Raw genomic sequence first — 24953 nt, 5'->3', positions numbered from 1 at the left:
AACATGGCGGAATCCCGTAAGATCCCCTCCTTTCACAGTGCGGGGTCCACCGATCGACCCGCCTGCGCGCTCTGCGAGTTGCAAGTGAGAATTGACAGCTGCTGACTGCGCCGTATAGAGCGTCCTCGCGTCTTCTTTGACATCCAGATCGGCGACCAGAAGGCCGGCCGTGTGACTTTTGAGCTGGTAAGTGTTCTCAGTGGTGGCTCGAGAAGGCCTGTCAAGTTAACTTTCTCTTTGCGCAGTTCAACGATGGTACGAGCTTCGCCGCGACAGATGAAACAGAAATCGAAATCCTTACTGACACTTAGTTGCTTTGATCAGTTGTTCCGAAGACGGCAGACAACTTCCGAGCCCTCTGCACTGGCGAGAAGGGCATTGGCACTCAGGGCAAGCCATTGACATACAAGGGTACGTCGCAAGCAGCGCTCCCCTTCACCCAGTGATCGCGCGACAATTCCCCACGCTAACTTGCCCTTTGTACAGGCTCTATCTTCCACCGCGTCATCAAGCAGTTCATGATCCAGGGTGGTGATTTCACCGCGTTCAACGGCACTGGCGGCGAGTCCATCTACGGCGAGAAGTTCCCCGATGAGAATTTCGACCTCAAGCACGACCGCCCCTTCCTCTTGTCCATGGCCAACTCCGGCCCCGGTACCAACGGCAGCCAGTTCTTCGTGACGACCGTCCCTACTCCCCACCTGGATAACAAGCACGTCGTCTTCGGCGAGGTGCTCAACGGCAAAAGCATCATTCGCAAGATCGAGAACATGCCAACCCAGTCCGACAAGCCCAAGACCGACGTGACCGTGGTTGATTGTGGTGAGCTCACCGGTGACGACTGGGCCAATGCCGACAAGCGCGTTCAGGATGCCACGGGTGACCCATACGAGGACTTCCCCGAAGACCACCAGGGTGAGGAGCTGACGGCCCCGCTAGCCTTGAAGATCGCCTCTGACCTCAAGGGCTTCGGTAACACCGCTTTCAAGAAGGGCGAGCTTAACCTTGGTCTGGAGAAGTACCAGAAGGGTTTGCGATACCTGAACGAGTTCCCCGAGCCCGCCGACAGCGACCCTAAAGAGCTGGGCGAGCAGATGAAGGCCCTTCGGTTTACCCTGCACTCTAACTCGTCCCTCCTCGCGAACAAGCTCCAGCAGTACCAGCAGGCTCAGAACTGGGCCTCTTACGCTCTCCAAGTCGCTGAGGCCGCCAAGGCCAAGGATGCTGATCTCGCCAAGGTCTACTTCCGCCGCGCTCTTGCCCGCGAGGGTCTGAAGGAGGAAGAGCAGGCCCTCAAGGATCTCCAGGAGGCTACCAAGCTGGCTCCTACCGATGCTGGTATCACCAACGAGATTGCCAAGGTTAAGAATGCTATCAAGGACCGCGATGCCAAGGACAAGGCTGCTGCTCGCAAGTTCTTCTCGTGAAGAACTTTTTTAACGATTCACGACGTGACTCTTTCTACTTTTTGATGTATGATAAAACATCATTGATACAACTCAAGACTTCAGAAATATTCACCCTTTCATTTTCCGATGGTAGATGCGATGGAAAAATCCAGCACACGAACGTATAGCCTGACAGGATTCCCGAGAAGCTGGATCATTCTCCGCAGATATAGCTAAATCGCTTGAGATGGATGGGTGAAAGGCAGTAGGATAATCCATAAATAAATATCGAGTGCATGAGACCGTGATAAAGAACGAAGTGACACTGGAACAAGGGGAGCATAAGGTATACCTGAGCGCATAACGGGGAAACGCAATATCATGTCTGCTCTCCTGTAAAGCTTTCTGCTCCTTAGCGTGTACTGGAGCGAGTCTCCGCCAGGAAGAGTTCGTATCGTGCCTTGCACTTCCGGCGCCATGTCTTCCCCCAAATAATCATGGGAACGCCCATCAAGACAGATAAAGTCACGAGGATACCGTAGCAGGTAAATGTCCATCCATAGGATGTGCTGTCGATGAATGGCTGCACGGAATACGAGATGGCGAAGTTGATCAAGGACGAGCAGATGGCGAGTACGACAACGAGTTCACCAGAAATCTAGATACAAATACAATTTTAGCAAGGGACGGGGCTCAGAGATGAAGAGAAAGAATGAACATACCCCGTCGAAGCATTCCATGGCATATGCTGTTGCCAAACTGGTAATCGAGACTTGTTGCGCGATGAGACAACACAAGCCGACAGCAATGGCCATCCAGTGATCTCCATTGGTGGCAGCCCAGCCATAGGTCAAATATCCGACCGCGGCAAAGCAGAATGGGAAAATATAGACCCAGAGACGCATCTCAGGCTCCTTGTAACCTTTATTCCGGCGGGCCAGGACGAGGACGACCCAATCTGACAGTGAACCGACACCCATTCTAATAATAATCCAGGTTAGTCAAGAATGAAGTGCCATATGAAGGAGGGGTGCTTACCCTAGGAAATTACCAACAAGTGCAGCCAGGAAAATAAGTCCAGTAGAACCTGCACTCCAATTGTAAGGCGCATCTGTCATGATCTCCGAAATAGTGTTGAAAGAGACAATACCCGCCGTGCATCCAAAAGCAAATTGGATACCGGCAAGCACGATATTGGGGAAGGCAAAAAGATAGAATGGACGACGGAAGTATTGGAACCAAGTTGTCTTGTCATCAGAAAAGTAATGGACTAAAGCAATCTTTTGCCTGTATGAACGAGGTGGAATATCATCTCCAATACTGTGACTGTCGATTTCGGAAATTGGAGGCTCATTTTGAGTCTCCTTTGCAAGCTGCTCTTTTGGTTCGGTATTATTGTTCGAGTGCAAGAGGTTTGAGGTTTGGTTGAACCGATATCTTGGGAACATGGTATCGTCGAATGTGAAGATGAATAATAAAATTAGAACACCCTAGAACAGTTAGGATCAAGGTAACTTGGAAATGAGAAGTGTGAAACCTAATGCATACACATGCGATTGCGACAATTGGCGAGGACCACCGCCAGCCAATACCATCACTGATGTATCCTCCCAGAATCAGTCCCAGGATGGAGCCCAGCTGTTGGAAGAAGATGTAGATTGCAACCATACGGCCACGCTCATGGGTAAAGAACATATCGAAAATCTAGACACGGTTAGCTTGCATTTCTTCACTCGCACAATCTCATACAATCATTTAAGGACCTACTGTCAATTGAATCAAAGCCTGATAAGCCGCCGTGCCAATACCCTGAATTGCCAGCATGATGTAGTATTGAGCCGTCCCGTGGTAGAATCCGCCCCATACACTGCCACCCAGAAGGATGACCAGACTCAAGATGTAGACAATCTTGCGCCCCACCTTCATTGCCGTTGGAATCCAAATGATGTTGAAAAATCCCAGGAGGAGATAGTTCAGTGCGCTGCCACCATTCATATTGGTCAAGCTAACACCTGTATCTTCTGAGATTAGGGTCCATGATGCGCCCCAATTGTTCTCGCCAAAGGAGAATACGCAGGCATAAGCTGATATCAAGAAGAGGGACCACAACTTCTTGAAACGAGGCCAGTTCTGGTACATGATTAGCGTTGTCAAGTCTTGATGTATCCAATGGCAACGGAGTATCTTTACTTACGAGTGGATCTGCAAGAGAGGCAGATGGTTGTGGTATAAGTAGGATGTCTTGGTTTCCAGCATGTGCGGCATCGTTGAGTGTACGCGACGCTATAAATCCAATCAAGTCAGACCCATTTTGGTTCAAGTTGACTTGAATACATATAGGATCTCACCGTCAACTAGATAGACCGTCCCAGGGACATCGGTATAGAAGTCATCTCCAGAGGCCATGGCTTAAATTGAACTGATTGATATGTTTTAGGGTCTGTGATTACAGAGAATGTATGGGGTTTTAGGGGCATTTTATAGATTGACTCACAGGTAGTACAGTCATCTAGTAGATATCCAGAAACACGCTCATAATTTTACCAATTGGTCGGGCTGTGCCGACTGGCTAGCGATCGCTGCTTTGCTATTGGTAATGATAACGCCAAAATCGAAAGTAAACGAGTGATGGAAGCTCCAAGCGACGGCTTTTACCGGATGCCGCCATTGAATGACCTCGTAGTTAGGCGATCATGTCAAGTGTATCGGTGATAAGGGCGCAAGGATTCCAAGCGGTCAGTGCGGGAAGCTTACCCCAGGTTTGAGGGTAGGAAGGTCCACGCGATGAAAATGTCCCCAGCCATCAATAAGCTTGGACCCGGTCGGTTTATCCGAGGCAGTTAGTGCATCTATAAGAACTGACTACTCTTAGAATCGTCTGTTTGATCCTGCTCGGCTCGGATTCTAGTATTGCCTTCAATTAAGTTCGCAACTTGTTTCTTTTCCCCGCGCGCCCTACAGCGAAAATGACGCCACCAATGTTGACTGCGAAGTCCTCAATTCTGATTATCGGCGCTGGGACGTGGGGTTGCTCGACTGCCCTCCACCTGGCCCGGAGAGGGTATGAGAATGTTCAGGTCCTCGATCCATTCGAGGTGCCATCACCTATTGCTGCAGGCAACGATGTCAATAAGATTATGGAGCATAAGGAGGTGAAAGGTCAGTACATAACAACACCGTACTGGACACAATACTGACAATCAGATAGACTCGCATAAGGATGCTAGAAGCATCGCCTTTGCTACCTTCACTAGAGCTGCATTAAAGGGTTGGAAAACAGACCCAGTCTTCTCTCCCTACTTCCATGAGACAGGCGTCATAGTCTCGGGGAGCACACCCGAAATTATCCAGCACATTCTAGAGGGAGAGATTGACTCGGCAAAAGGCGATTTTGTCACGCTCAAAACTGCGGAAGACTTTCGCAGAACAATGCCGCCTGGTGTGTTGACCGGTAAATTCCCTGGTTGGAAGGGATGGTTCAGCCCCAAAGATGCAGGATGGATACATGCTCGCAAGGCCATGATATCTGCATACACCGAGGCGAAAAGACTTGGAGTCAAATTTACGACGGGCACTCCTCACGGCAAAGTCGTGGCTCTGGCCTATCATAATGGGGATGTAACCGGTGCCCAAACTGCAGACGGTACTATCCACCATGCCGATCATGTTATTCTGGCGGCCGGTGCCGGGTCCGACCAGCTGCTTGACTTCAAAAAGCAGCTACGGCCCACGGCTTGGACGCTATGTCATATCTCTATGACTGCCGAGGAGGCTCAAGGATACCGGAATTTGCCTGTCCTCTTCAATGTCGCGAAGGGGTTCTTCATGGAGCCTGATGAGGATAAGCATGAACTCAAGATATGCGATGAGCATCCTGGATACTGCAACTTTATCGAAACCCCGAAAATTCTTGGGGAAAAGAGAAGTGTACCATTTGCCAAAGAACAGATTCCGTTGGAAGCAGAAGCTCGTGCGAGGAGCTTTTTGCAGGATACAATGCCTCATCTTGCAGATAGACCTTTGTCTTTCGCTAGAATCTGCTGGGATGCGGACACGGTTGATCGAGCATTCTTGATCGATCGACATCCAGAATTTCCTTCTCTGTTAGTGGCTGTTGGGGGCTCTGGTAATGGAGCTATGCAGATGCCGTCGATCGGTGGTTTTATTGCCGATGCGTTGGAAGGGAACTTGCAGGAGGAGTTGAAAAAGGTGGTCCTATGGCGACCGGAAATCGCCATTGCACGAGATTGGAAGTCTACACAAGGTCGGTTTGGTGGTCCGGATAGGGTCATGGACTTTCAAGATGTCAAGGACAATGAGTGGACTTGCATTAGAACCGAGGGATCCAAGCTTTAAAGCTCAAAATAAACCTCATTTACACAGACAGCTAGCTACCTGGCATAATATTACTTGCTTGCAAAGGCACAGCTTCCCATATCTCTCTTCACCGCATCAGCTTCGGGTCTGATGTCAAAGTCAAAAATATCCATCGGCACGCCAAGGGTGGTGCAAGCATTCGGGATATCCACAATCCCGGCAATGTGTCCCTGCACTGGAGCACATGAGAGAAGAAGGTAAATCTGATAGTCCGAGTACCCATAACGTCTGAGATACTCGATCACTCGTAGACAAGTTTGTCTGTACGCGACCGTGGCATCCAAGAAGTGTTGTTTACCGTGTTCATCAACCGAGAAACCTTCAAAGGTAAGGAAACGTCCCGGTCCAAATTGTGGCTCAACTGGGCCCGGTAGGAAGATGGGCGATTTCATATCCATCTTCGCCATGCCCTTCTTAATGACGGAGAATTTGAGTGTAATCACACCGGCCATTTCGATGGCACCACAGAATGAGATTTCGCCATCCCCTTGGGAGAAATGCAAGTCTCCAACTGAGAATTTGGCGCCTGGGACGTGGACCGGGAGATACACCTTCGACCCGCGGGAGAGGTTCTTGATGTCACAGTTACCGCCGTGTTCAGGGCGACCCTAATAATATTCTCAGTCATAGGCATCCGTCTGGAGGCAGGTTGATCATTGCTTACTGGGATTGTTCTGGCTCCTTCCTTTGCCACCTTATCCTTGATATCTTCTGCCGCGCTTCCTGCATGAGTATTGATAGGCTGAGGTGGCTGTGCAACGATTCGACCATCAATGGTATTAGCCGCGATGAGCTCCCCTTCGCGTTTATTCCATTCAGCTAGCACTTCTGCCGACGGGGCACATCCGAGAATTCCGGGATGAATCAACCCAGCAAAACGGACTCCCGGAATATGACGACTGGAACAGAAGATGCCTTCAAAGTCCCAGATTGCCTTTGCACTGCACCATTTATCATTAGAAGCTTGACTTCCAAGGGATAGAGCCAACGAACGGTTTGGGGTAGAGCTCATCCAAGAAGCCTCCTCCGTTTTCTTTGGCAAATATACCAGTAAATCCCCAGGGCTGGTCCTGGAACGGCTGGACATCTTGGATCTCAACAAGAAGGACGTCTCCCGGCTCGGCGGTCTCGACGTCGAAAGGGCCAGACAAGTAATGAATCTCAGTCAGATCAACATCTCGAACATCATCGGCAGAGTCGTTGTTTTTGATTTGTCCACCAGTCCAGTCCAGACACTCGATCTTGACGACTTCATTGTTGGCAATTTTGCCACACGCCGGAACTAGCAGAGGGAATATTCATTAGGAATTCTAAATTTGAGAGTGATAGTGTCTTTCAAGCTTCACATACTATCAGGATGCCATCGGTTCTACCAACAGTCAGCTACCGGAAACTAGTATCGAGATTGGGGTCAAGTTTAAACTTACATGTAAACCGGGTTGCTCGCGAGCATGTTTGTTGAGATCAACTTTCAGAGCGGTGCGAATTTCCTTAATACCCATCTTGAAGCGAATTGTGTCTTTGATTTGAGAGAATAATATTGATTTATTCTGACAAGAACAAGAAAGCTCGGATTATTAGGAATAATTGAGGGGTTGGTAAGACAAGAAACGTGGATTGGGGTAGTTGGGGATTGTCCAGAGATAAGGACCAGGACTTGGGCTTCTCCGCAGAGGGGTAAAGCGTCAGACGTGGTTACCACCCCGATAGCTTTATCTCTCCAGACGCACAGTCCTCGACATGATTCGGCCTTTGCAGTTTCATCCAATTATATTTGGTGTTATTAGTCTATCAAAGTTACATCAGAGATTTGTTGACACATAGTATACCCCCGATCCTGTCCAGCTCTAAGAACTGCCTCCGGGTACTTTTTGCTCGCGGTTCATAGTTTTCTCCGACCATCCGAGCTCTTGATGGAAGCAAATGAGCAGCCTAAAGATCAACCCAGCATTTACACTCAACTGCAATGATAGGCGCGGTTCAGAGCTCCTCCCATAATTCTGCATAGACTTGACTGACTAGTCGTATCTGTAGCACAAGTAGCCACCCTCGGTGTTCATCACATGACCAATTGTCGTGTTTGGCTTGATGTTGAAAGATGAAAGCTCGTAATGAAGAGTGGCGTTTTGCCAACCGCCAGCTGGCTCAACATTTGCCGTTTGGTTCAAGGTAGGGCCGCTGATGTCGTACAGCCGATTGACAGGATCTTGCTTCTGCCACAGCCACCAGACCCGATCGATGTACATATGATGCATGAAGAAAATAGGGTCACCAGGGGACGACTTGATATCGGACATCTAAAGCAAGATGGTGATTAGCCAGATAATTGAATATTCAGTAGATTGAAATAGGAAGTCATACCACTCCACCAATATAGGTGTGTACGCCCTTGTGAGGGATGTTCGAAATGCAATCCCACCAAGGAGAGTACGTATTGTATGAATTGCACATATCGAGAGCGGTGCTGTTGGCATTAGCAACTGCATGTTCGGTGTCCCATGCGCGACGTAGGCAGTAGTCGGTGTCTTCATCGCCTGGACCGATGTGGAGCGTGTAGTTCGCGAAGCGACCATCAGTGACACAGTTTTCAGAGCCAGTTCCATTGCCTCCAAAGGCATCTTCTCCCCACATAGAAGACTGCCACATGTTGCCACCGTCTGCGTCCTTTTGTTCGCTCCACCACCTGGTAAATTGAAGAATTAGAAATACGAGATCATGCGCATATTCTTCTAAATAAGTATGGGTTTGACATACGGGATAGAGCCAGTGTAGCCACACTCATCACGGAGAAAAGTCTCGTAAAAATGAATGTAGTAGCGATGCCACGGCAAGAATTGGCCCTTTACTGGGTTGTTAGCAGAGGATATACCAAGACTATTAAGGCAGACATACGAAATGGTGAATGATATCCGCATAGGCGGTATTTGTCATGCCACGATGAAGAGCTTGGAGATCATTGAAGCGGCTGGTTGTGGCCGTGAGCCCTGACTTGGCCGGACTGTTCATCAAGCACTGAATAGCGTCGAGGAACTTGTTCTGCTCCGATTTGGACAAATGCCGCCATTCTTTACGAATGGTCATCTTCTCCTGGGTGCAACTTCCAGTGAAGAAACCGGGGATTTGCGTCTCATGATCCCCACCACGGCGGACGTGGGCTCTGGCTTGAGAGTGAGATGGCGTTGTAGCAACCGCGCAAGCTATCACGCTAAACGCGGTGCTGAAGATAGAAAGCTTCATGATAAAGGAAGAGAAATTGGAGATAATTCCAAGGGGTTTGCTGCAACTGAAAAATATTCTTTCTTCAAACAAAAGTCGCACAAGGATATTTTGAGGCTTTATAAGATTACTCTGCCTATTCCGAGGGCGCCTAAGTGATAGGAGATCCAAGAAGAGACCCAAGCCCCTGGTTCAGCTTTTTGCTCAAGCGTCACGTAGCCAGATTGTTCCGAATAACCCTCGTAGTGAATTATGAGGAGTGATGAAACGCGCTACGAAAAGCATGCGTAACTAGGGATATCCATAACGAGTGGGACCATGCAATTTTCTTTTGGAGACAGCAGTTTTCTGAATTTCAACTACATGATTCAATTTTCTTCTCCCAGACTATGCAAGTGCATGGAGCAGACATTATCATGTTTGACTGAGCATCCTAGTCCTTTCATCAAAGTACGTCTTCGTGCACTCGATCAGACATTTGGAAGCCTTGGGAGGATTCAAGAGTCCAATTCCATTCTCCTCTCGATGCTCAACACGACTGACATAGAGATAGAGCTGACGTGGCCAGGAGCTTGATGGCGGCTCTGCCTTAATGCGGGACCCTGATTTATCAAGCTCCCTCTTCAAGCATTAGTCTGTGTTAGATACAACGCTATCCATAGATATGCATATGTCCGAGAACACGTTCCGCTCCAGTGTTGAATGTCTTGGCGCTGACTCCTGTCCAATTAACACAGCGGATCTCTGGATGATCTATACCAGCCTTACAAAAGGCAACGGCGGATATGGCTTGCTCGGATAACATCTTATCCCGGGGCCCGTCAAGATCACCAACAAAAGTGCTCTGGTTGGCAAGTTTGTATTCTGGTCAGATTGAATCTGGTCAGTCAGAACAATACCAAGATTCTACCACCTGGGAGGACTCGTGGCCATGGACCGCTTGGAAAATTCCCATATGCCCAGCTGGTGCTTGATCTGAGCTTTGGTGGACTTTCTTCATGATCTTGATAGAAGTCCCATACTTTGGTGAACCTTCCTCGGCAGCAGCTGAGCATCAGATAACCCCCAAGATTAGAAGGATGTATTCTTTTCCTTCAATCTTGACAGGATTGCGGGTCACTTCGAACACAGAGCCGGGAATATAGTCGTTCAAATTCATCTCAAAGCAGAGCAGGTGAAGGCCCAGAGGACTGGTTGCATGTGCAGGGTCGAGTTGCGCTGCTGGGCTCCGCAATAACTCGGCGGTTATCGTATGAATTGAAGTACAGGAAGTCTCCATGAATCTGCTAAAGGGGACCAGATCGACGTACGGGAGTCCGCCGAGATCTGTCAAAAGTTGCGTAGAGTTAAGTTTGCATACGATTTGGCTCATCATGCAGCGTGGCTCCACTCTCGATTTCTCAACATGCTGAATGACGCGGCCTGTTCTTCTCTCTTCTCTGTATGCAGCTGTGCTCCTTTCCAACCGACTCAAAAGTCCCTGAACAGATCCTGAGCATTTGGAGGTCTCTCTTGTATAAGTAGTGCCTACCCTCCTTTTTACGAGGCAACTCGAGATATTTGAAGCAGTGTCCTGTTTACTTCATGTTATATTGTCGTAGTCTGTTATCCTAGACAACTCATCCAACTAGATCGCAGATGCATTCTGTCCATACACCTATTTTAGATTTGATGTCCTCCCTCAACAAAATCTCTGGAGGCACTGATCAAATGCATGACTAGAACTTGGAATATGGTAAATCTTCACAATGCGATCGTCTGGGGGACTGAGATTGATAGCCGCAGCTATGATAATAATCCTGACCTCCGCGTAGAAGTCATCCTACGCAAATGCGGGTCTTGAGCTTCGAGTGTAGTCTCTCATAGAGTCGCAGAGTAGTTCGAGAACTTCTTTCCAGGAGTCGAGGAGCTACTCTTGGCCTCATCCTCGTCTGTAACAATATTGAGCTTATCGATGTTGTTAAGAGGTAGACGGAGAAAGTCATGCTTATTTTTCCAGGTCACTTGACTCTCCGCAAAGCCTTCACTCTCTGCAGGAGTTGGTGGTGGGTCAGTGATTTTGGTGACAAGATAGGCCGTAGATGCCTCGGCAACTCCATACATGAGCACACCGATGAATGGAATCTTGAGTATGACCGTAAATGCAAAGGCAAATCCGAAAAGAACGCCCTCCCTATCACGAACCCAGCGGCGCTTTTGTTCGGGCGTGAATTTGATGCGACTGAAATACGGCGCAAGCTGAGAATTGTTAGATTGAACCTTGAGTCTTCTCAAGGGATATCGTTCGAACTCACCAGCTCGCGCATCAGACTTGTCGATGCAAAGTAGGTGTGAAGAAATTTGACAAGATATGCCTTGGGCAGGATCAGTCCCGCGCCGAATATGACAGCAGCAGGAGCTGTGCCAACACGCTTCCGAAAAGTGAAGAAACTTGTTGCGGGCATCACGAATCGACCAATGACAGGGAAATAAGAAAGCAGGTAGAGTCCAAAAAGCATCCCCATTTTCTTGGCATACCGATGGACAAACATCATGATAGCCTCTGACTTTGGTCGTGAGGGGGCATCGCCTTTGGTTGGGTACATGACCAAGCTAGGGTAGTACATAGCACGCAGAGTAGCTGGGCTTTCAGATTTGTGCTTGTGGACGTAGGTCGTGTCAACCCACTCGATGGATTGCATGAAACTGGACATTCAATTAGAAATGGTAGTAGTGAAATTCTGAAGCCAATGATGACCAACATTTCATCTAGGGTGGGAGTTACATATCCCATTAGGGTCATCAAGAGGATTGGCACTTGGAGCACAGAGTTGGACATGAATTTCATGCCGTCCAGGAGTTTGTCATCCCACGTTGCTTGGTCCAAGTTTATTATCCATGAGAGGATATACAAACCAAACTTAAGGGCGATTATCTTTGGAAATCCTATTAGCCACCTATGACGATTAAAAGACTGCAGCTTTTAGGACTTACATTGAGCTGAACGATAAGCTCAATGGCTACTCCCACGGCAACAGCACGGGCAGCTCGACGGAAATGCGCAGACTTGAAGAGATCAGGGTTTTGCAGAGCCCGGACAGCTATTGCATCACGTTAGCATTGAGCATTATGCAACAATTCGTTCATCAAATAGATTAAGCGCCAATTGACTACTCTTTGGGCTGTGAGGAGGGCATCTGAGCAAGAATTCGTCATGGGATTGCGAGGAAGGAGAAAATCGCAATCCTACTTCAAACCTCCAGAGAGAAACAGCTCTCCTTGATGAGATTCAAGCTTGAAGAGAAATGGCACGTGGGGACATACTTCCTACGACAGTGAGCTGAAAGCCGCGGATTACCGCATTGAGTCCAAAGTTGGACCCAGTCAAGATCTTCTCCATGCTGGGTATACCTCTCGGGGTATTCATTTGTTGGTTCTTCTGGCGAACCCGAAGGGTAAGAAAGCTCAAGTTATCAACCACGCAGGCACCTATTTATTTATGCTGACTGTAACCCGGATTGCGGCTACCACCAGAACCCCCTTGATTATTGGACACCTACTTGACCGCCCTATCGACCGCCCTGGCATTGTTCTCATGCCTGAGGCCGAGGCATGATGCCTTTAATTAAGCAATTTCCTCATTAGACAAAGTTCCTAATCAGGCACTACAGGCCTAATCCTAATTACCGTAGAAATAATAATCAACGAATCTCACCACTACTAGGCCTTTCTCGGTCCTGGCCATCTTTTTACGGCCAATTTGTCAATCATCCTTCAACTATCTTTCCAGTCATCATTTCAGCCGTCCCGCGTTTTAGTCATCTTTCAGGCACCTTTCCAGTCATCTTTTTGTAAGATAGGCTTATGTAGATTTGACTCACCGAAAATCAGGGCAGGTGACATTTTGCCAGAGTACGTAGTTGGTCTACTTCATGATTCTACCAGAGTGCCTGCCTTAAAACAGGGTTTCTGGTCTGTGGTCTCTGGTCGCTGGAATCGGCCGCCATAGTCATGGACGATCACCTGACAACTAGTGCCTGAGGCAGGCTTCACATGTCCCCGCAGGCGCAAAGCCGCGCGAATGATGGGGGAGATAAGCCATGATCTTCAACTCTGGGCGCCTTGTCCTCCACCATGCCCTCCTGGTGATCGGTTCCCGATGCTACCACCTTTTGGTCATCTACTGCGGTCCTGAATACTGCCTTGACAATGCCCGAGCCTCTGTGTGAGTCCTCGGGCCCGGTACAGTCGATTCGCCGCGCGGTTACTCTTCCCACGAAGTTAAACCCGCAGGCGCAACGCGATTCGGTTGCGCCAAATGTCTCGGAAAACGTCATCTTCTATCATCCATCCGCAAAGATTGTCCATTTCGCGCCCAGAGCACTGGTACCGATCCCGTCGAGCTCCGCGCCGTCCGACTTTGACTACCCCGTTGATACGATCGAGACCCTCCCCTGGCGCTCGGCCACCGAACGAACTGTCGCAACTGCACCCCTCAGGCTAGAAAGAGGCTTGACCGTGTTTTTGAAATGCGGAAATGTCGTTCGTGCGATCTTGAAGAACTCCCAATGCTGGTGCGTGGACGGCGTGTCCAAGTTCGTATTGCGCATTCGCCCTCTCACCTATTATCGCATCGAGTTACCACATGAGACTGCAGAGGATAAGGCGCTGGTGGAGGATCTCAAGGCTGCATTGCCGACTGTACTCCGATATGAGGTCACACCATGTCCTTTCAAGCGCGCGTTTACCGTCGACTTGCCTGAGCAAGCCATGGCACCACGGCGCAAGAAGGCGTGGAAACCAAAGGAACGCACAGAGGGCGTTCCATTACTCTCGGGAAGCAACCAAAGTTCTCATCTTGAAAGCAAGTTGGATTGGCTGGATTCCGCTAGTACTGGTTACGACACAGATGAAGCTGCCACGGACGATAGTATCTTAACTCCCCAAAGGACAAGCAGCACGACATCGGAAGCTATACCTGTTGGTGATGAGTCTCCAACCTTAGCCAGTGATTCCGGCAATTCTTCCAACCCAGAGCCAACCAGACGCTCCGTCACGGAGACGCCGCAGACGTTCACTAGTCTTCGGGCGAAATTCGACGCTACCCCTGTTCTGGATGAATCTCCTGCCTCCGAAGAACCGGAAACTAAGGAAGAGGCTCGGGCATTTGATGAATCTGCGCCTGCCACCGATGAGCCAGTGGTTGAGGGTGCTAATGAAATGAACGAATCTCCCATTTCCAAGGACGCTAATGAACCTGAAGACGCTTCAGTACCACCAGATACTCCCAAGTCTCAGGATACTTCGTTTGCTGAAATGACCGCGGTGCCACCAGTGACTATGCGAGAACAAAATCCCTCTGCAGGTGACTTGCAGGGCCAGTCGGCACTTCCAGAAGCTACAAAGGCTACTGTCCCGGAAGATACTCCTAGTGCTAGCCGACCCAAAGCAACCTCAAATGCTGCCCAGGTACAGGTTCTGGAGGAGATTAAAAACGAGCCTCATCCCGAAGCCATTCCGAGTTCCGAAGATGCTTCTATACAAACTGAAATTTCAGCCTCGGCGGCAGATGTAACTCCTGAGCCAGTTCTTATATCACAAGATATCATCTCAGAACCTGTCCCTATTTCAACCGACGAATCTGGCTCAGAACCAAACCATGACAGCTCTTTTGCATCTTCACCGGAATCATTCCATTCTGTCGATCTTCCCTCGTTTCAGGACTCCCACTCTTCCTATTCAGCTTCTATGAAGTATCCTGATGCTACATCCAGGCCAGGAACTTCTGTTGCTGCCTCTGTGGCTGAGCTCTCTACAAAAGAAGGTCCTGTGGCTGAGTCATCTGGAAGTAGCCTTCCTTCAGGAATGGACATACAGAATACTCGTCGCTCGCCGAAGGGGCTCGTCAACGATTCTTCGCAGCCGGAACTCAGGATGCCAAAGTACATAGTTCGAGAAGATACGCCAAAGAAGCCGTCACTGGGCGTTCCTTCCAGCAACAAAGTGGCCGTTGCTAGTGCTCCGTCACCAGTCACAGATTTCCACCATATGAGCACTGAATTCCGTCGTCGGGCACAGGCAACCAGACGACGTGCTGTCTCCCCTATGCCGCCATCTTCCACCATTTACCAACCTCCTCCGAACGACCATGCTTCTTCTCTTCTGACAAAAGCTTTGTCGCTTGTGTTGGTACCGCCAATCCACCTTTTCATCATCCTGCTCCACGTTGCGGCTCGCATTGTCATCAGTCCTGCTCTCAACTCTACTCGTAGAGATTCCAGCTCAGGATCCCAATCCTTTAATAAAGAGCCCGTCACTGAAACTGAAGATGATTTCAGTTTCCCGTTGGAGCGCGATTCTTCTTCTGAATATGAAGACGCCGAGATGTCCAGGAAGTTGGATCCCTGGGATCTTGACTAACTTGATCAACTTAGGTTACCTGAGATCCTTGCCCCCTGACTCCTTTTTTTTACGTTCTCTGTGATTCTTTTGGCATTACTCCTGATTAATGTGTACCCTTTCATTGCATATGACACCACGATTACCTCCTGTTTCCGTACTTTTTTGATGACTGTCCCGAGCTGACTTGCATGGTTTCTACATGGAGGATACATTGGGCATGGGTTTTGTTTCTGCGGGTTTCTTTTGTATCATAGCGTTGCATGTATCATCTTGAAGAGTGCTCTTGCACTACACACACTACGACAGCCATTACCTAGTCGATAATTTAATCTTGGAAGAAACTACCTAAAGATTCTTCTTTTATCAATATACATACGAATCTCTACAGCACGTATTCCTATACATTAGATATCTTGTGTCAACAGTGTCAACAGCCTTATATGTCTTCATATCCATTTTGTGCCCTATGGCCGAATAAAACCACGCAACAGCGGGGTTTATGGCCAAGTACCTGGATACCAACCTAGGCGTCCAGAGCTCCCATCTCCAGAAAATAGGCTTGGGCCAAGTGGTAGGTTGGGATATACAACCGCGTTCAGACACGATTATTGCCCAGGAAAACCACCCAACGAACCCACCGACTAGGAAGGTTGCCCACCCAAGAAAGATCCCACTTATGAGCTAAAGGGCCAATGGATTTTTTGATCTTAAAATAGACTGCTATCCCAATGGATGCGAACTTGGAAGCGTGTGTTTACCCTGCCACCCCCAAATTTCCTATTTCGGATAGCGCACCCACGTTTGCGGGCGGAGACATCCCTTTGACCTCAAACTGTAGACTGATTGGCCGACTGATCAAGCCACCAATCTCGGTTCTCTCAACACAGAAGGAAAGTGGAGCTTCAGAAGCGGGACAACCTTACCAGATCGCAATATCGACCGCATCGGGAGTTTAAAGGTTCATCATCCCTTTCTCTGTAGTTTGTCGAATATCAGGGGCATCCAGATTCAAGATATCGCCATGATCGATACAACACAGCTTCTGATCCTCGGGGCCGTCGTGGCGCTGGGATACTTCATGTTCAATGGCTCGCGGCATGATCCTCGCGAACCACCGTTCGTGACCAGCGGGATCCCGATCCTGGGACATATGTTCGGCATGTTGTGGCATGGAGTCGGACACTGGGGTAATCAGGCGTAGGTTTTCTCATCAAATCATCCGAACCGATGGAGTTACGATGATATTTAACGGAACCAACAGCAAGAAGCACCCTGAGCAACCCATCATAAGCCTGGATATGCTCTTCACCAAGTTTTATGTTATCACTTCGCCAGATTTGATGCAGGCAGTGCAGCGCAATTCCAAGACCCTCAGCTTTGAGCCACTGCTGTTATTCAGTGCTAAAAACATCTCCGGCATCTCGAACCCAAAGACTCTGGATCTCCTCAAGGAGACAGACGCTGGTGGCCAGGGCCTTGGCCCCAAGATTATGCATGCCATGACCCCGACACTCGTTGGAAAGCCTTTGGATCTGATGAATATCCATATGATCCGATTGATTCAGCCCTTCATTGAGAAGTTGGGCGATTCATCCACTTTCGACTTGTACGAGTGGTGTAAAGATGCCACCACGGCCGCAAGTACGGAAGCTACATACGGCCCCATGAACCCTTACAAAGACAAGGCAGTCCAAGATGCGTGGTGGTAAGTGGATCTTTGTCCTTTTAGACAGGATCCTTTATACTAAGCATCCTTCAGGGATTTTGAAACTGGCCTCGGCGCACTCATAGCCAACACGCTACCGTGGTTAACAGCACGAAAGCCGTGGAAAGGTCGCCAGAAGGTTGCCGATGCCATTCTGAAGTACTCACAAGAAGGTGGCCAAAAGGAGGGATCTAAGCTCACAGCTGTGCGGTTACAGTTTGCCATGGAAGGTGGGCTCACACTCGAGGAGTACTCGCAGCTTGAAGTCGGTATGCTGATTGCATTCGTATCGAACACCGTCCCTGCCATGTTCTGGTGCCTCTTCGACCTGTACTACCGACCAGAGCTTCTCGACGAGTTAAGAAAGGAAATTGAGGCGAATGCTATTTCGGTGACTGTCGATGGCATGCACAGCATTGACTTGACTGCCATTCGGGAGCACTGCCCTCTCTTGCTTTCCACATTCCAGGAGATTCTTCGCACCCGCTCGAATTCCTCCCCCACACGTGTCGTTACTAAAGACACTCTTCTTGCGGATAAGTACCTCCTCAAGGCCGGCAATACAGTCAGCATGCCGTCGATTCCAATGGCACAGCGCAAAGAGGTCTGGGGTGATACCTCCAAGGCTTTCGATGAGCGTCGGTTTATGAACTCTGGCGAGAAGGATTATTCTCGGCGGGCGGGCGGATTTCTGACATTTGGTCTTTCACCAACCATTTGCCCTGGCAGGCACTTTGCTAGCTCTGAAATATTGCTTTTGGTGGCCATGGTTATTCTTCGGTACGATATCGTGCCCGTTGGCGGAGTCTGGAAGGAGCCGACCAAGGATACGACGAGTATGGTCTCGATCATGGGTCCTGTCAAGGGCAAGTTCCCGGTCAATGCAAGCCCCAGGAAGGAATACGCAGGAGTTAAGTGGGGGTTCCACGTGGAAGAGGGTAAAGGACAGTTCCCACTTATTATAGGATAGGCAATAGTCCAGTCCAGCTACTGTAGTGAAATGGATATATTATGACCTGGAAAATGATCATTCCAGTGAGATATTGTGTGATCAAGATAAATCTTTGAAGTTGTAAAGAAAGAGTGCCGTATGTACACCTGAGAAGCTCGTAACAGGATCATCAACACAAAGGTTATGAGAACAAGTGGCCACCAGTAAACGCCAGGAAATGCAAGATGAATGGAGCCATATCGGCGGATATCACACCCCACGCAGGCCTTTAAGCATCATCGTGAATAAAACAAAGAGAGTCATCACATCTATGCCTTTGCAGCCTTTGCAGCTCCACCCTTGCCCTTCGCCTTGCGCTTGCTGCGGTCCCGCTTCTTCAAGCCAGTCATGCCAGCCTTGCAAATATCCGCATAACGAGTGTAGAATGCCTCCAAGTCATTCGCATTCACAACTGTGGAGAACTTGATCTTATCCTTCGATGATGACTTCTTGGTGATCTTGCCATCCTTGGTTTCGGACTTAGGGTTTGGAGCATTGGTGTTGCCGTCTGTAGCACGGATGAGGATGGATGGTGGAGCGTTAGAGACGCCGTCGATGAGAGGCTTCTGTGAGAGGAAGACTGAACCACGGGCCTTCTGGGAAGTTTTGGCAAGGAGATCGGTAAGGGATGAGAAGAACTGGTAACAGTAGCAATATTAGCAATGGCGCTACTGCCGGGAGGTGGTCTCGTGGCCGAACGTGCGGGACACACAGTTTAGCTGCCAAGTATTCAAAAACTCACCTGCTCGTTGCTCAAGTGCGGGGCCATCTTGGAATTGCGTGAAATAGCCCGGCGCGCAAGAATTGACCGATCGTGCAAGCTGAAGTAGTCGCGATGCCAATCGGCCAGCAATGCCCGGGAGTCTCGTGGGGGAAGAGGAAACGCCGCTGTGTGGGGGTCACCGCCCTGCGGTTTGGCGGGCAAAACGTGTGGCACTTTGAAAAAAGTTCGCTCACCGCCAGGCTATCGGCCTCTTCTTCGACTGAACGGCGCGATCAATTCCAGGAAATAGCCACCATGCCACGTCCCCATCACAATACGACCTCCCTGCCGCGTGATTTGCGCGCGGAACTGGGGATCAGGGATACCTATGGCGACAAGAAGCGCCAGCGCAATGGACCTGCAAACCGGAAAGAACGCCGCCAGGCTGAGCGAAGCAATAAGAAGTCCGGGAAACCCGCCGCAGTGCCAGTGAAGAAGAGTTTCCAACGAAGACCTGTGGAGAAACGGTATGATGAGGAAGAGGAAGAGAATGATGACAACTTTGATGTGGATTTGGACGAGGAATCGTCAAGCGACGATACACCGGCTGTGACGAACAGCAAGCGAGTTTCAGCCCAAAAGCTACCGTCAATCTCTAAGTCAGCCATAACGAAAAAATCGGAACGGCCGCTCGAAGTGAGCGAGGAGACCGACAATGAAAGTGCCGAGTATGAAGGGCAAACCGAAGAGGAGGAGAGCGACGAGGACAGCGGTGCTGATAGTATCCCACGAGGCGCCCATATTTCCGAAACGGTCAAATCCAAGCTCGCTCAGGATGACGCCGAAATTGCCGCTCTGGAGAAGAAACTCGGACTCAAAAAAGGAAAGAAGCTTCCCAAGGCATTCGCCGAGGACGGGTTAGAGGATTTGATGGGAGATTTGGGCGAGGCGTCTGAAGATGATAGCAAGAAGCGCAAGCGGGAAGCCGATGAGTGGCTTCAAAGCAAGAGACAGAAGGCGTTACAGCGCCAGGCCCAAGTTTCAGAAGAGGAAGACGAAGACGACGAAGACGAGGAGGACTTTGAAAGTGACGATGGCATGGATAATCTGGACGAGGAAATCTTTGGTTCGGAGAGTGAAGATGAGGATGCCGAAGACAGCGAATTCGACGGCTTCGATAAGGAAGAGGAAGCAGCGCCTAAGAAACGTGAAAACCCATATGTGGCACCCGTGGCCAAGACTGAGACAGCAGCACCTCAGAAATACATTCCGCCATCATTACGAGCTCGTGGTGATCCCGAGAGTGAAGCCCTTACTCGACTACGTCGCCGGGCCCAAGGACACCTGAACAAGCTGTCCGAGGCAAATTTGGTATCTATTCTTGCAGAGTTTGAGAAGCTCTACCGAGAGCATCCACGACAAAATGTCACCTCCATGCTCATAAGTCTACTGATGGGTCTCATTGCCGAGAGATCCGCTCTTAACGATACTTTTATCGTCTTGCACGCTGGCTTTATTGCTGCAGTGTACAAGATCATGGGTATGGACTTTGGCGCTGAGATTGTTCAGAAGATTGTGGAGGCCATGGATGCAGGAGGTGATGAACGTGGAAAGTTTGAGGGCAAGGAGTACATCAATCTCGTCTCGCTCTTGTGTCAGCTGTACAATTTCCATGTCATTGGACACCCTCTGATGTTTGACTACATCCGCCTTTTCTTGCAAGAGATCACCGAGACCAACACGGAGCTCCTGCTCAAGATCATTCGGAGTATGTGATATCCTGTATTGTATTGATCCATGACTTATCTAACATTTGAACAGACGCTGGTCCTCAACTGCGCCAGGATGATCCATCTGCGCTCAAGGACATTGTCCTGCTGATTCAACCCGCCATCGCCAAGGTCGGCGATGGAAACCTCTCTGTCCGTACCAAGTTCATGATTGAAACTATCACCGATCTCAAGAACAACCGGGTCAGGTCTGGAATTGGTGCCAGTGTGACTTCGGAGCACATTACCAAAATGCGCAAGATTTTGGGCTCTTTGAATAACTCTCGTGTGATCCGTGCATCGGAACCTATTAACATCACTCGCTCGGATATCCACGACTCTTCCAAGAAGGGCAAGTGGTGGCTCGTAGGTGCTAGCTGGAGGGAAGACCCTCTAGTCTCTGCCCGCGAAGAATTGTCTGGTATGCAGACGAAGAATGCCGATGCTATCATGGAGGATGACAGTGAAGCCGAGCCGGATTTGGCAGACCTGGCCAGAGCCCACCGTATGAACACGGATGTGCGTCGCTCGATCTTTGTTGCTATAATGTCTGCGACAGACTTCCAAGATGCCCAACTTCGTCTTCTCAAGCTTCGACTGAAGCGTGCGCAGGAATTTGAGATTCCTCGTGTTCTGTTGCACTGCGCAATGGAGGAAGAAGCCCACAATCCCTACTACACTCTGATTGCACGACGTCTTTGCGGAGAGTCAGGCCGCCGTCTGAAGATGTCCTTCATGTTCGCTCTCTGGAACATCTTCAAGCGGATGGGTGAACGAGGTGACGATGAGGAAGAAACCGAGTTCGACGCCGATGATGAAGAAACCAGCGTTAGCATGAAGGCTGTGGTCAATCTGGCCAAGATGTACGGCATGCTCATCGCCGATGGAACTCTATCGTTAGCTGTCCTGAAGAACCTCAACTTCGCCTATCTCCAGCCCAAGACCAAAACATTCGTCGAGCTCTTGATCATCAGTATCATCCAGCAGTCGCAAAAGACCAAGAAGGCACAGAAGAAGAAAAAATCAAGCAAGTCTAGCTCCGATGATGCCAAGGACGAGGCGCCTCTCATGCAGATTTTCCTGCGTGTCCAAGAAGCACCTCAAGCTGCCAAGGGCTTGATCTATTTCATCCGCAAGGTCGTCGCAAAGACCGACCTTGTCGCTGAGAAAGAGCTAAAGCTGGTGCGCTGGGGTTGCAATGTGGCCGTGGATGCCCTCAAGGCTATTCAAGAGTAATGAATGCGGGTGTGAAGACATTGTGATTTGATTTTTCATCGAAAATATACCCCCTGTTATAGAGAATAGACATGAATGTCGTAGCCGCATTGAATCCATTTCGATCGGCTGTTTCGTTGAACATAACTCATATCGGCCATAAAGTTGTAGGTGTGCATAACTGTTACATAGCTTCCTCGATGAGGTCCCATTCCATAGCAATTAACCATTGCTCGACGTCACCATCTTGACGTGGTCCTGTTTGTAGTTCTTTGACAGGTACCAAGGCCTGATACTCGTCAAACGCGACGTGCCATGCCAGGCCACGATGGATGGCCAATAAATCTCCTTCCTTGACAAAGCCTGCTCGCGGCCCATTAGCCTGCGATGACGTCCCCTGAGAGGGAGGCTTCGATCGTGGAGGCCCCATAACCATTATATTAAGAAGCTCTCGCTTCTCATGACCTTCATTCAGTGGCATGGCCACCTTCTCCGCTCTAACAAACGAGAACGCGCCAGAGCTACTCAGCACAGCCCGCCTAGCCTGGAGCACGCGAGCAGCCACGAGATACCCAGTCAGATCCGATGAACTGTCTCCCATAGTTCCACTTGTCTGGTTTATGGCAATATGATCCCGCTGAGATCCGATCTCAAGGATCCAGGTGCGTACCTCAGCGGCCATCCCGCCGGGCGCATAGCCAGCTACACCAGAGCGGTTCTTTCCACGCCGATGGAGTGTCCTCGACGACGGTGAGAAAGGTGCCGGTATATCTTCCAAAGCTGCATTGGGTGATGGCGAACGAGGAAGTACAAAGGCAGGTTTACGTCTCTCTTGTGGCGAGGTTGGCTGAGTTGCTGCTGGTGTCTCTGCTCGGAACGCGGGCTGACTGCTCCGCGGCTTTTGTGTTGAGAGCACGAATCGTGGGCGACTGCGGAATGGCGTTTGTGTGCTGCTGGTTATTCCTGATAATGGTACCCGGTGTTTCAAGGATGGGCCGGGAGTTGCTTGGGCGCTCACGTCTTGCAGCGTGGGACGCTGCAACAACCGGGGACCTGGTGTCTGAGGAGGATCAAATGGTAGAGCTTGTGACTCAGGAGAGGGTGAACGTCTCTCTTCTGGGTTTCGGTGTGGGTGTAGGCTCTTAATCCGAGACCCTCCTGCAGAAAGCCGCTGTCGTTTGTTACCGGCTCTGGTTGGCGCAAAGAGCGCGTCAAACTCGGCATCCAGGGGCCCGGGTATTTCTTGGCCAAGAGGTGGAGAGCTATCAATGGAGTCCTCGGCTAGCTCATTGACCCCGTTCTCATGGGTATCTGCATTACCCAACCACTCGCCATCATCCGAGTCTTCGATCACGTCTCGCTGCCGACGCGGTTGAGTACCAGTATGTTGTGGTTGAGCTGGGGTGCGGGTGACAGGAGTAGTCGACGGCGGCGCGTCGTCATCGACTATTTCAAGATCACTCTTGCTCTTCTGTGGGGTCGATTGTGATAAGAGAAACCGAGGCGAGTTGGCAAACTGTGGCCCGGCGGTGCGACGCGTCGGGGGTTGGCGGCGTGATAGGCGAAAGGGAGATGGAGTCTGTGGTTGGGTTGATGAGTATAGATTAATCTTTCAGGTTGATTACTTAGCTTACCACGGGTGGAGGCATTTAGATTCGGAGGCCATGCAAGTGCGCGACGTTGCGCGTCTTGGTCATATTCATATTGAGGTAGTTGAGTGGGTGGGGTTCGCGTTCGAGAATTGGAGATGATTGCGGGGAGAGTATGGCCATCCGCGGGTTGAGTTGAGCGTGGTCAGAAATCCACCCTACTATTTCTGACCACGATGAGCCTTCACCTGCACGTATTGGTCTTAGCGGTCATAAATTTGAAGATCTTTGTTCATATTAACGAAAAAGGTACAAAATAAGGTGTTAAAGGACGTGTCAAAGGACGCTTGGAAAGACATGTGAAAAGACGTATTAGAAGACTAACTAATAATTTACATAGATACCGGTAGAAGCAGCATGTCCAAAAGTTAGTATAGTATAGGCTCCATAATTAAATGCACAAATCTCCGACCACGTTGAGCTCACGAACCCCAACGTGGTGAGAAACGGCGTACAAACGGTGCTTAATAACGGCTTCTGACCAGGCTCAACTCTAGTGTGTGATCGCGTTCTACTGCATGCGACACATATGCGGAGTCTTTCTAGCTTAGTAGAGCAGAAATTAGTTTGGTCGCGCGGGCCACTATGTAGTTCTCGGATCTATATCGGGCAGCGGCTGAAGAAAGGAAAGCCAAGATTTGTAAATTCTCTTCTGCTATTTTAAACCACAATCTCAAATTCCTCTCTAATCGCTATCTCCTCTCCCGCTGATACGAAAGCTTTCTTTCCAATAATTGTTGAATCATCCCTGATAATCCCCGAACTAGTGATGGAAGGTCAAGCATCGAAGACAGTGCCCTGTTACGACGACAGCCCTCCACAATACGACTTATCCCAGCTTAGCCATGATGTACTCACCTCTGTCATTGAGAACGAGCATACCTGCCGGTCATTAATCCGACGGATAGATGACATAAGGACAGGAATTCTGGATATTATAGAGAACGAGATCAAAAAAATAGAGGCTGGAAAGGATTACATTCAGATGGAGGAGTTTCATCTAAAGATGGGCCGAGTCTGTGCAGAGGCTTCGCATCTCTATTTTGAGCTAGCAAATGCTTACAAAGAGCGTACCTTCCAAGACACCGATATCGATGCCGCCATATCAAAACTCTCTGACAGTGAGCTTGACCGGGCCTATGCTTCTGCAAAGCGGGACCCAAGCCGGCAGATGCAACATGAGGTGCTGCCTAAGGAGCATGAGCGCGGTGGTGAATGCCAAGACAGAGATTCCAGACACAATTCCCATCACTTTTCGACCATGAAGCATAGAGAACAATTCAGCGAGTGTACGTCCAACTCTCCGTGCTCTTGTGACCGGTTCTTCGACCTCTCGGCAAAGGTGGATAAACTTAATGAAAAACTCAGCGAAAATATCCCATTCCCTAAGCCGGCAAAAATCTCCAAGGTAACAGATGCTGCTGCTGCAAAACCACCCAGGAGCTTTTGGAAGAGAATCTTGAAGCTTTGATCTCGGGTTTGATAGACGACTGGAATGAGGGTCTCTTGATTTGCTTTATAGCTGAATTGAATTTCCATTGCTATCTTCTTTTATACAC

General features: G+C 49.5%; 12 protein-coding genes across 12 annotated transcripts; 6 read left to right on the top strand and 6 right to left on the bottom strand.

Annotated features, from left to right (window-relative positions):
* Positions 1-3: 3 nt before the first annotated feature.
* Positions 4-1427, top strand: N7458_001565 (peptidylprolyl isomerase; the record flags this gene model as incomplete). The annotated part of the gene is made up of 5 exons (XM_056904948.1): positions 4-16; positions 119-186; positions 246-255; positions 325-411; positions 487-1427. The coding sequence occupies 5 exons, from the start codon at positions 4-6 to the stop codon at positions 1425-1427; spliced, it is 1119 nt and encodes a 372-aa protein (XP_056769055.1).
* Positions 1428-1800: 373 nt separating this feature from the next.
* N7458_001564 (putative MFS transporter) lies at positions 1801-3794 on the bottom strand (the record flags this gene model as incomplete). The annotated part of the gene is made up of 7 exons (XM_056904947.1): positions 1801-2046; positions 2111-2369; positions 2427-2878; positions 2937-3092; positions 3156-3518; positions 3583-3671; positions 3737-3794. 7 exons carry the CDS (start codon positions 3792-3794, stop codon positions 1801-1803), a joined length of 1623 nt encoding a protein of 540 aa, XP_056769054.1.
* Positions 3795-4366: 572 nt separating this feature from the next.
* On the top strand, positions 4367-5744 carry N7458_001563 (NAD(P)/FAD-dependent oxidoreductase; the record flags this gene model as incomplete). The annotated part of the gene is made up of 2 exons (XM_056904946.1): positions 4367-4547; positions 4597-5744. 2 exons carry the CDS (start codon positions 4367-4369, stop codon positions 5742-5744), a joined length of 1329 nt encoding a protein of 442 aa, XP_056769053.1.
* Positions 5745-5794: 50 nt separating this feature from the next.
* Positions 5795-7267, bottom strand: N7458_001562 (acetamidase/formamidase family protein; the record flags this gene model as incomplete). Its single annotated transcript, XM_056904945.1, has 5 exons — positions 5795-6373; positions 6430-6706; positions 6759-7047; positions 7116-7134; positions 7193-7267. 5 exons carry the CDS (start codon positions 7265-7267, stop codon positions 5795-5797), a joined length of 1239 nt encoding a protein of 412 aa, XP_056769052.1.
* A 516-nt stretch (positions 7268-7783) lies between these two features.
* N7458_001561 (tyrosinase family protein) lies at positions 7784-9002 on the bottom strand (the record flags this gene model as incomplete). The annotated part of the gene is made up of 4 exons (XM_056904944.1): positions 7784-8062; positions 8127-8448; positions 8520-8605; positions 8658-9002. The coding sequence occupies 4 exons, from the start codon at positions 9000-9002 to the stop codon at positions 7784-7786; spliced, it is 1032 nt and encodes a 343-aa protein (XP_056769051.1).
* A 1839-nt stretch (positions 9003-10841) lies between these two features.
* On the bottom strand, positions 10842-12360 carry usgS (transmembrane protein UsgS; the record flags this gene model as incomplete). The annotated part of the gene is made up of 5 exons (XM_056904943.1): positions 10842-11219; positions 11276-11666; positions 11723-11895; positions 11955-12061; positions 12285-12360. 5 exons carry the CDS (start codon positions 12358-12360, stop codon positions 10842-10844), a joined length of 1125 nt encoding a protein of 374 aa, XP_056769050.1.
* An 809-nt stretch (positions 12361-13169) lies between these two features.
* Positions 13170-15380, top strand: N7458_001559 (uncharacterized protein; the record flags this gene model as incomplete). The annotated part of the gene is made up of 1 exon (XM_056904942.1): positions 13170-15380. One exon carries the CDS (start codon positions 13170-13172, stop codon positions 15378-15380), a length of 2211 nt encoding a protein of 736 aa, XP_056769049.1.
* Positions 15381-16383: 1003 nt separating this feature from the next.
* On the top strand, positions 16384-18037 carry N7458_001558 (cytochrome P450; the record flags this gene model as incomplete). The annotated part of the gene is made up of 3 exons (XM_056904941.1): positions 16384-16559; positions 16624-17067; positions 17122-18037. The coding sequence occupies 3 exons, from the start codon at positions 16384-16386 to the stop codon at positions 18035-18037; spliced, it is 1536 nt and encodes a 511-aa protein (XP_056769048.1).
* A 290-nt stretch (positions 18038-18327) lies between these two features.
* Positions 18328-18827, bottom strand: N7458_001557 (signal recognition particle 14 kDa protein; the record flags this gene model as incomplete). The annotated part of the gene is made up of 2 exons (XM_056904940.1): positions 18328-18696; positions 18801-18827. The coding sequence occupies 2 exons, from the start codon at positions 18825-18827 to the stop codon at positions 18328-18330; spliced, it is 396 nt and encodes a 131-aa protein (XP_056769047.1).
* A 66-nt stretch (positions 18828-18893) lies between these two features.
* N7458_001556 (MIF4G domain-containing protein) lies at positions 18894-21766 on the top strand (the record flags this gene model as incomplete). The annotated part of the gene is made up of 2 exons (XM_056904939.1): positions 18894-20529; positions 20583-21766. The coding sequence occupies 2 exons, from the start codon at positions 18894-18896 to the stop codon at positions 21764-21766; spliced, it is 2820 nt and encodes a 939-aa protein (XP_056769046.1).
* Positions 21767-21929: 163 nt separating this feature from the next.
* Positions 21930-23394, bottom strand: N7458_001555 (uncharacterized protein; the record flags this gene model as incomplete). Its single annotated transcript, XM_056904938.1, has 2 exons — positions 21930-23324; positions 23380-23394. The coding sequence occupies 2 exons, from the start codon at positions 23392-23394 to the stop codon at positions 21930-21932; spliced, it is 1410 nt and encodes a 469-aa protein (XP_056769045.1).
* Positions 23395-24163: 769 nt separating this feature from the next.
* Positions 24164-24865, top strand: N7458_001554 (uncharacterized protein; the record flags this gene model as incomplete). The annotated part of the gene is made up of 1 exon (XM_056904937.1): positions 24164-24865. The coding sequence occupies one exon, from the start codon at positions 24164-24166 to the stop codon at positions 24863-24865; it is 702 nt and encodes a 233-aa protein (XP_056769044.1).
* Between the last annotated feature and the right edge of the window lie 88 nt (positions 24866-24953).

Source organism: Penicillium daleae, assembly GCF_028827525.1.
Source record: "Penicillium daleae strain IBT 16125 chromosome Unknown utg000002l_segment0_segment0, whole genome shotgun sequence".
In the NCBI taxonomy this organism is placed as follows: Eukaryota; Fungi; Ascomycota; class Eurotiomycetes; order Eurotiales; family Aspergillaceae; genus Penicillium; species Penicillium daleae.
This window is presented reverse-complemented; position numbering and strand designations above follow the sequence as displayed.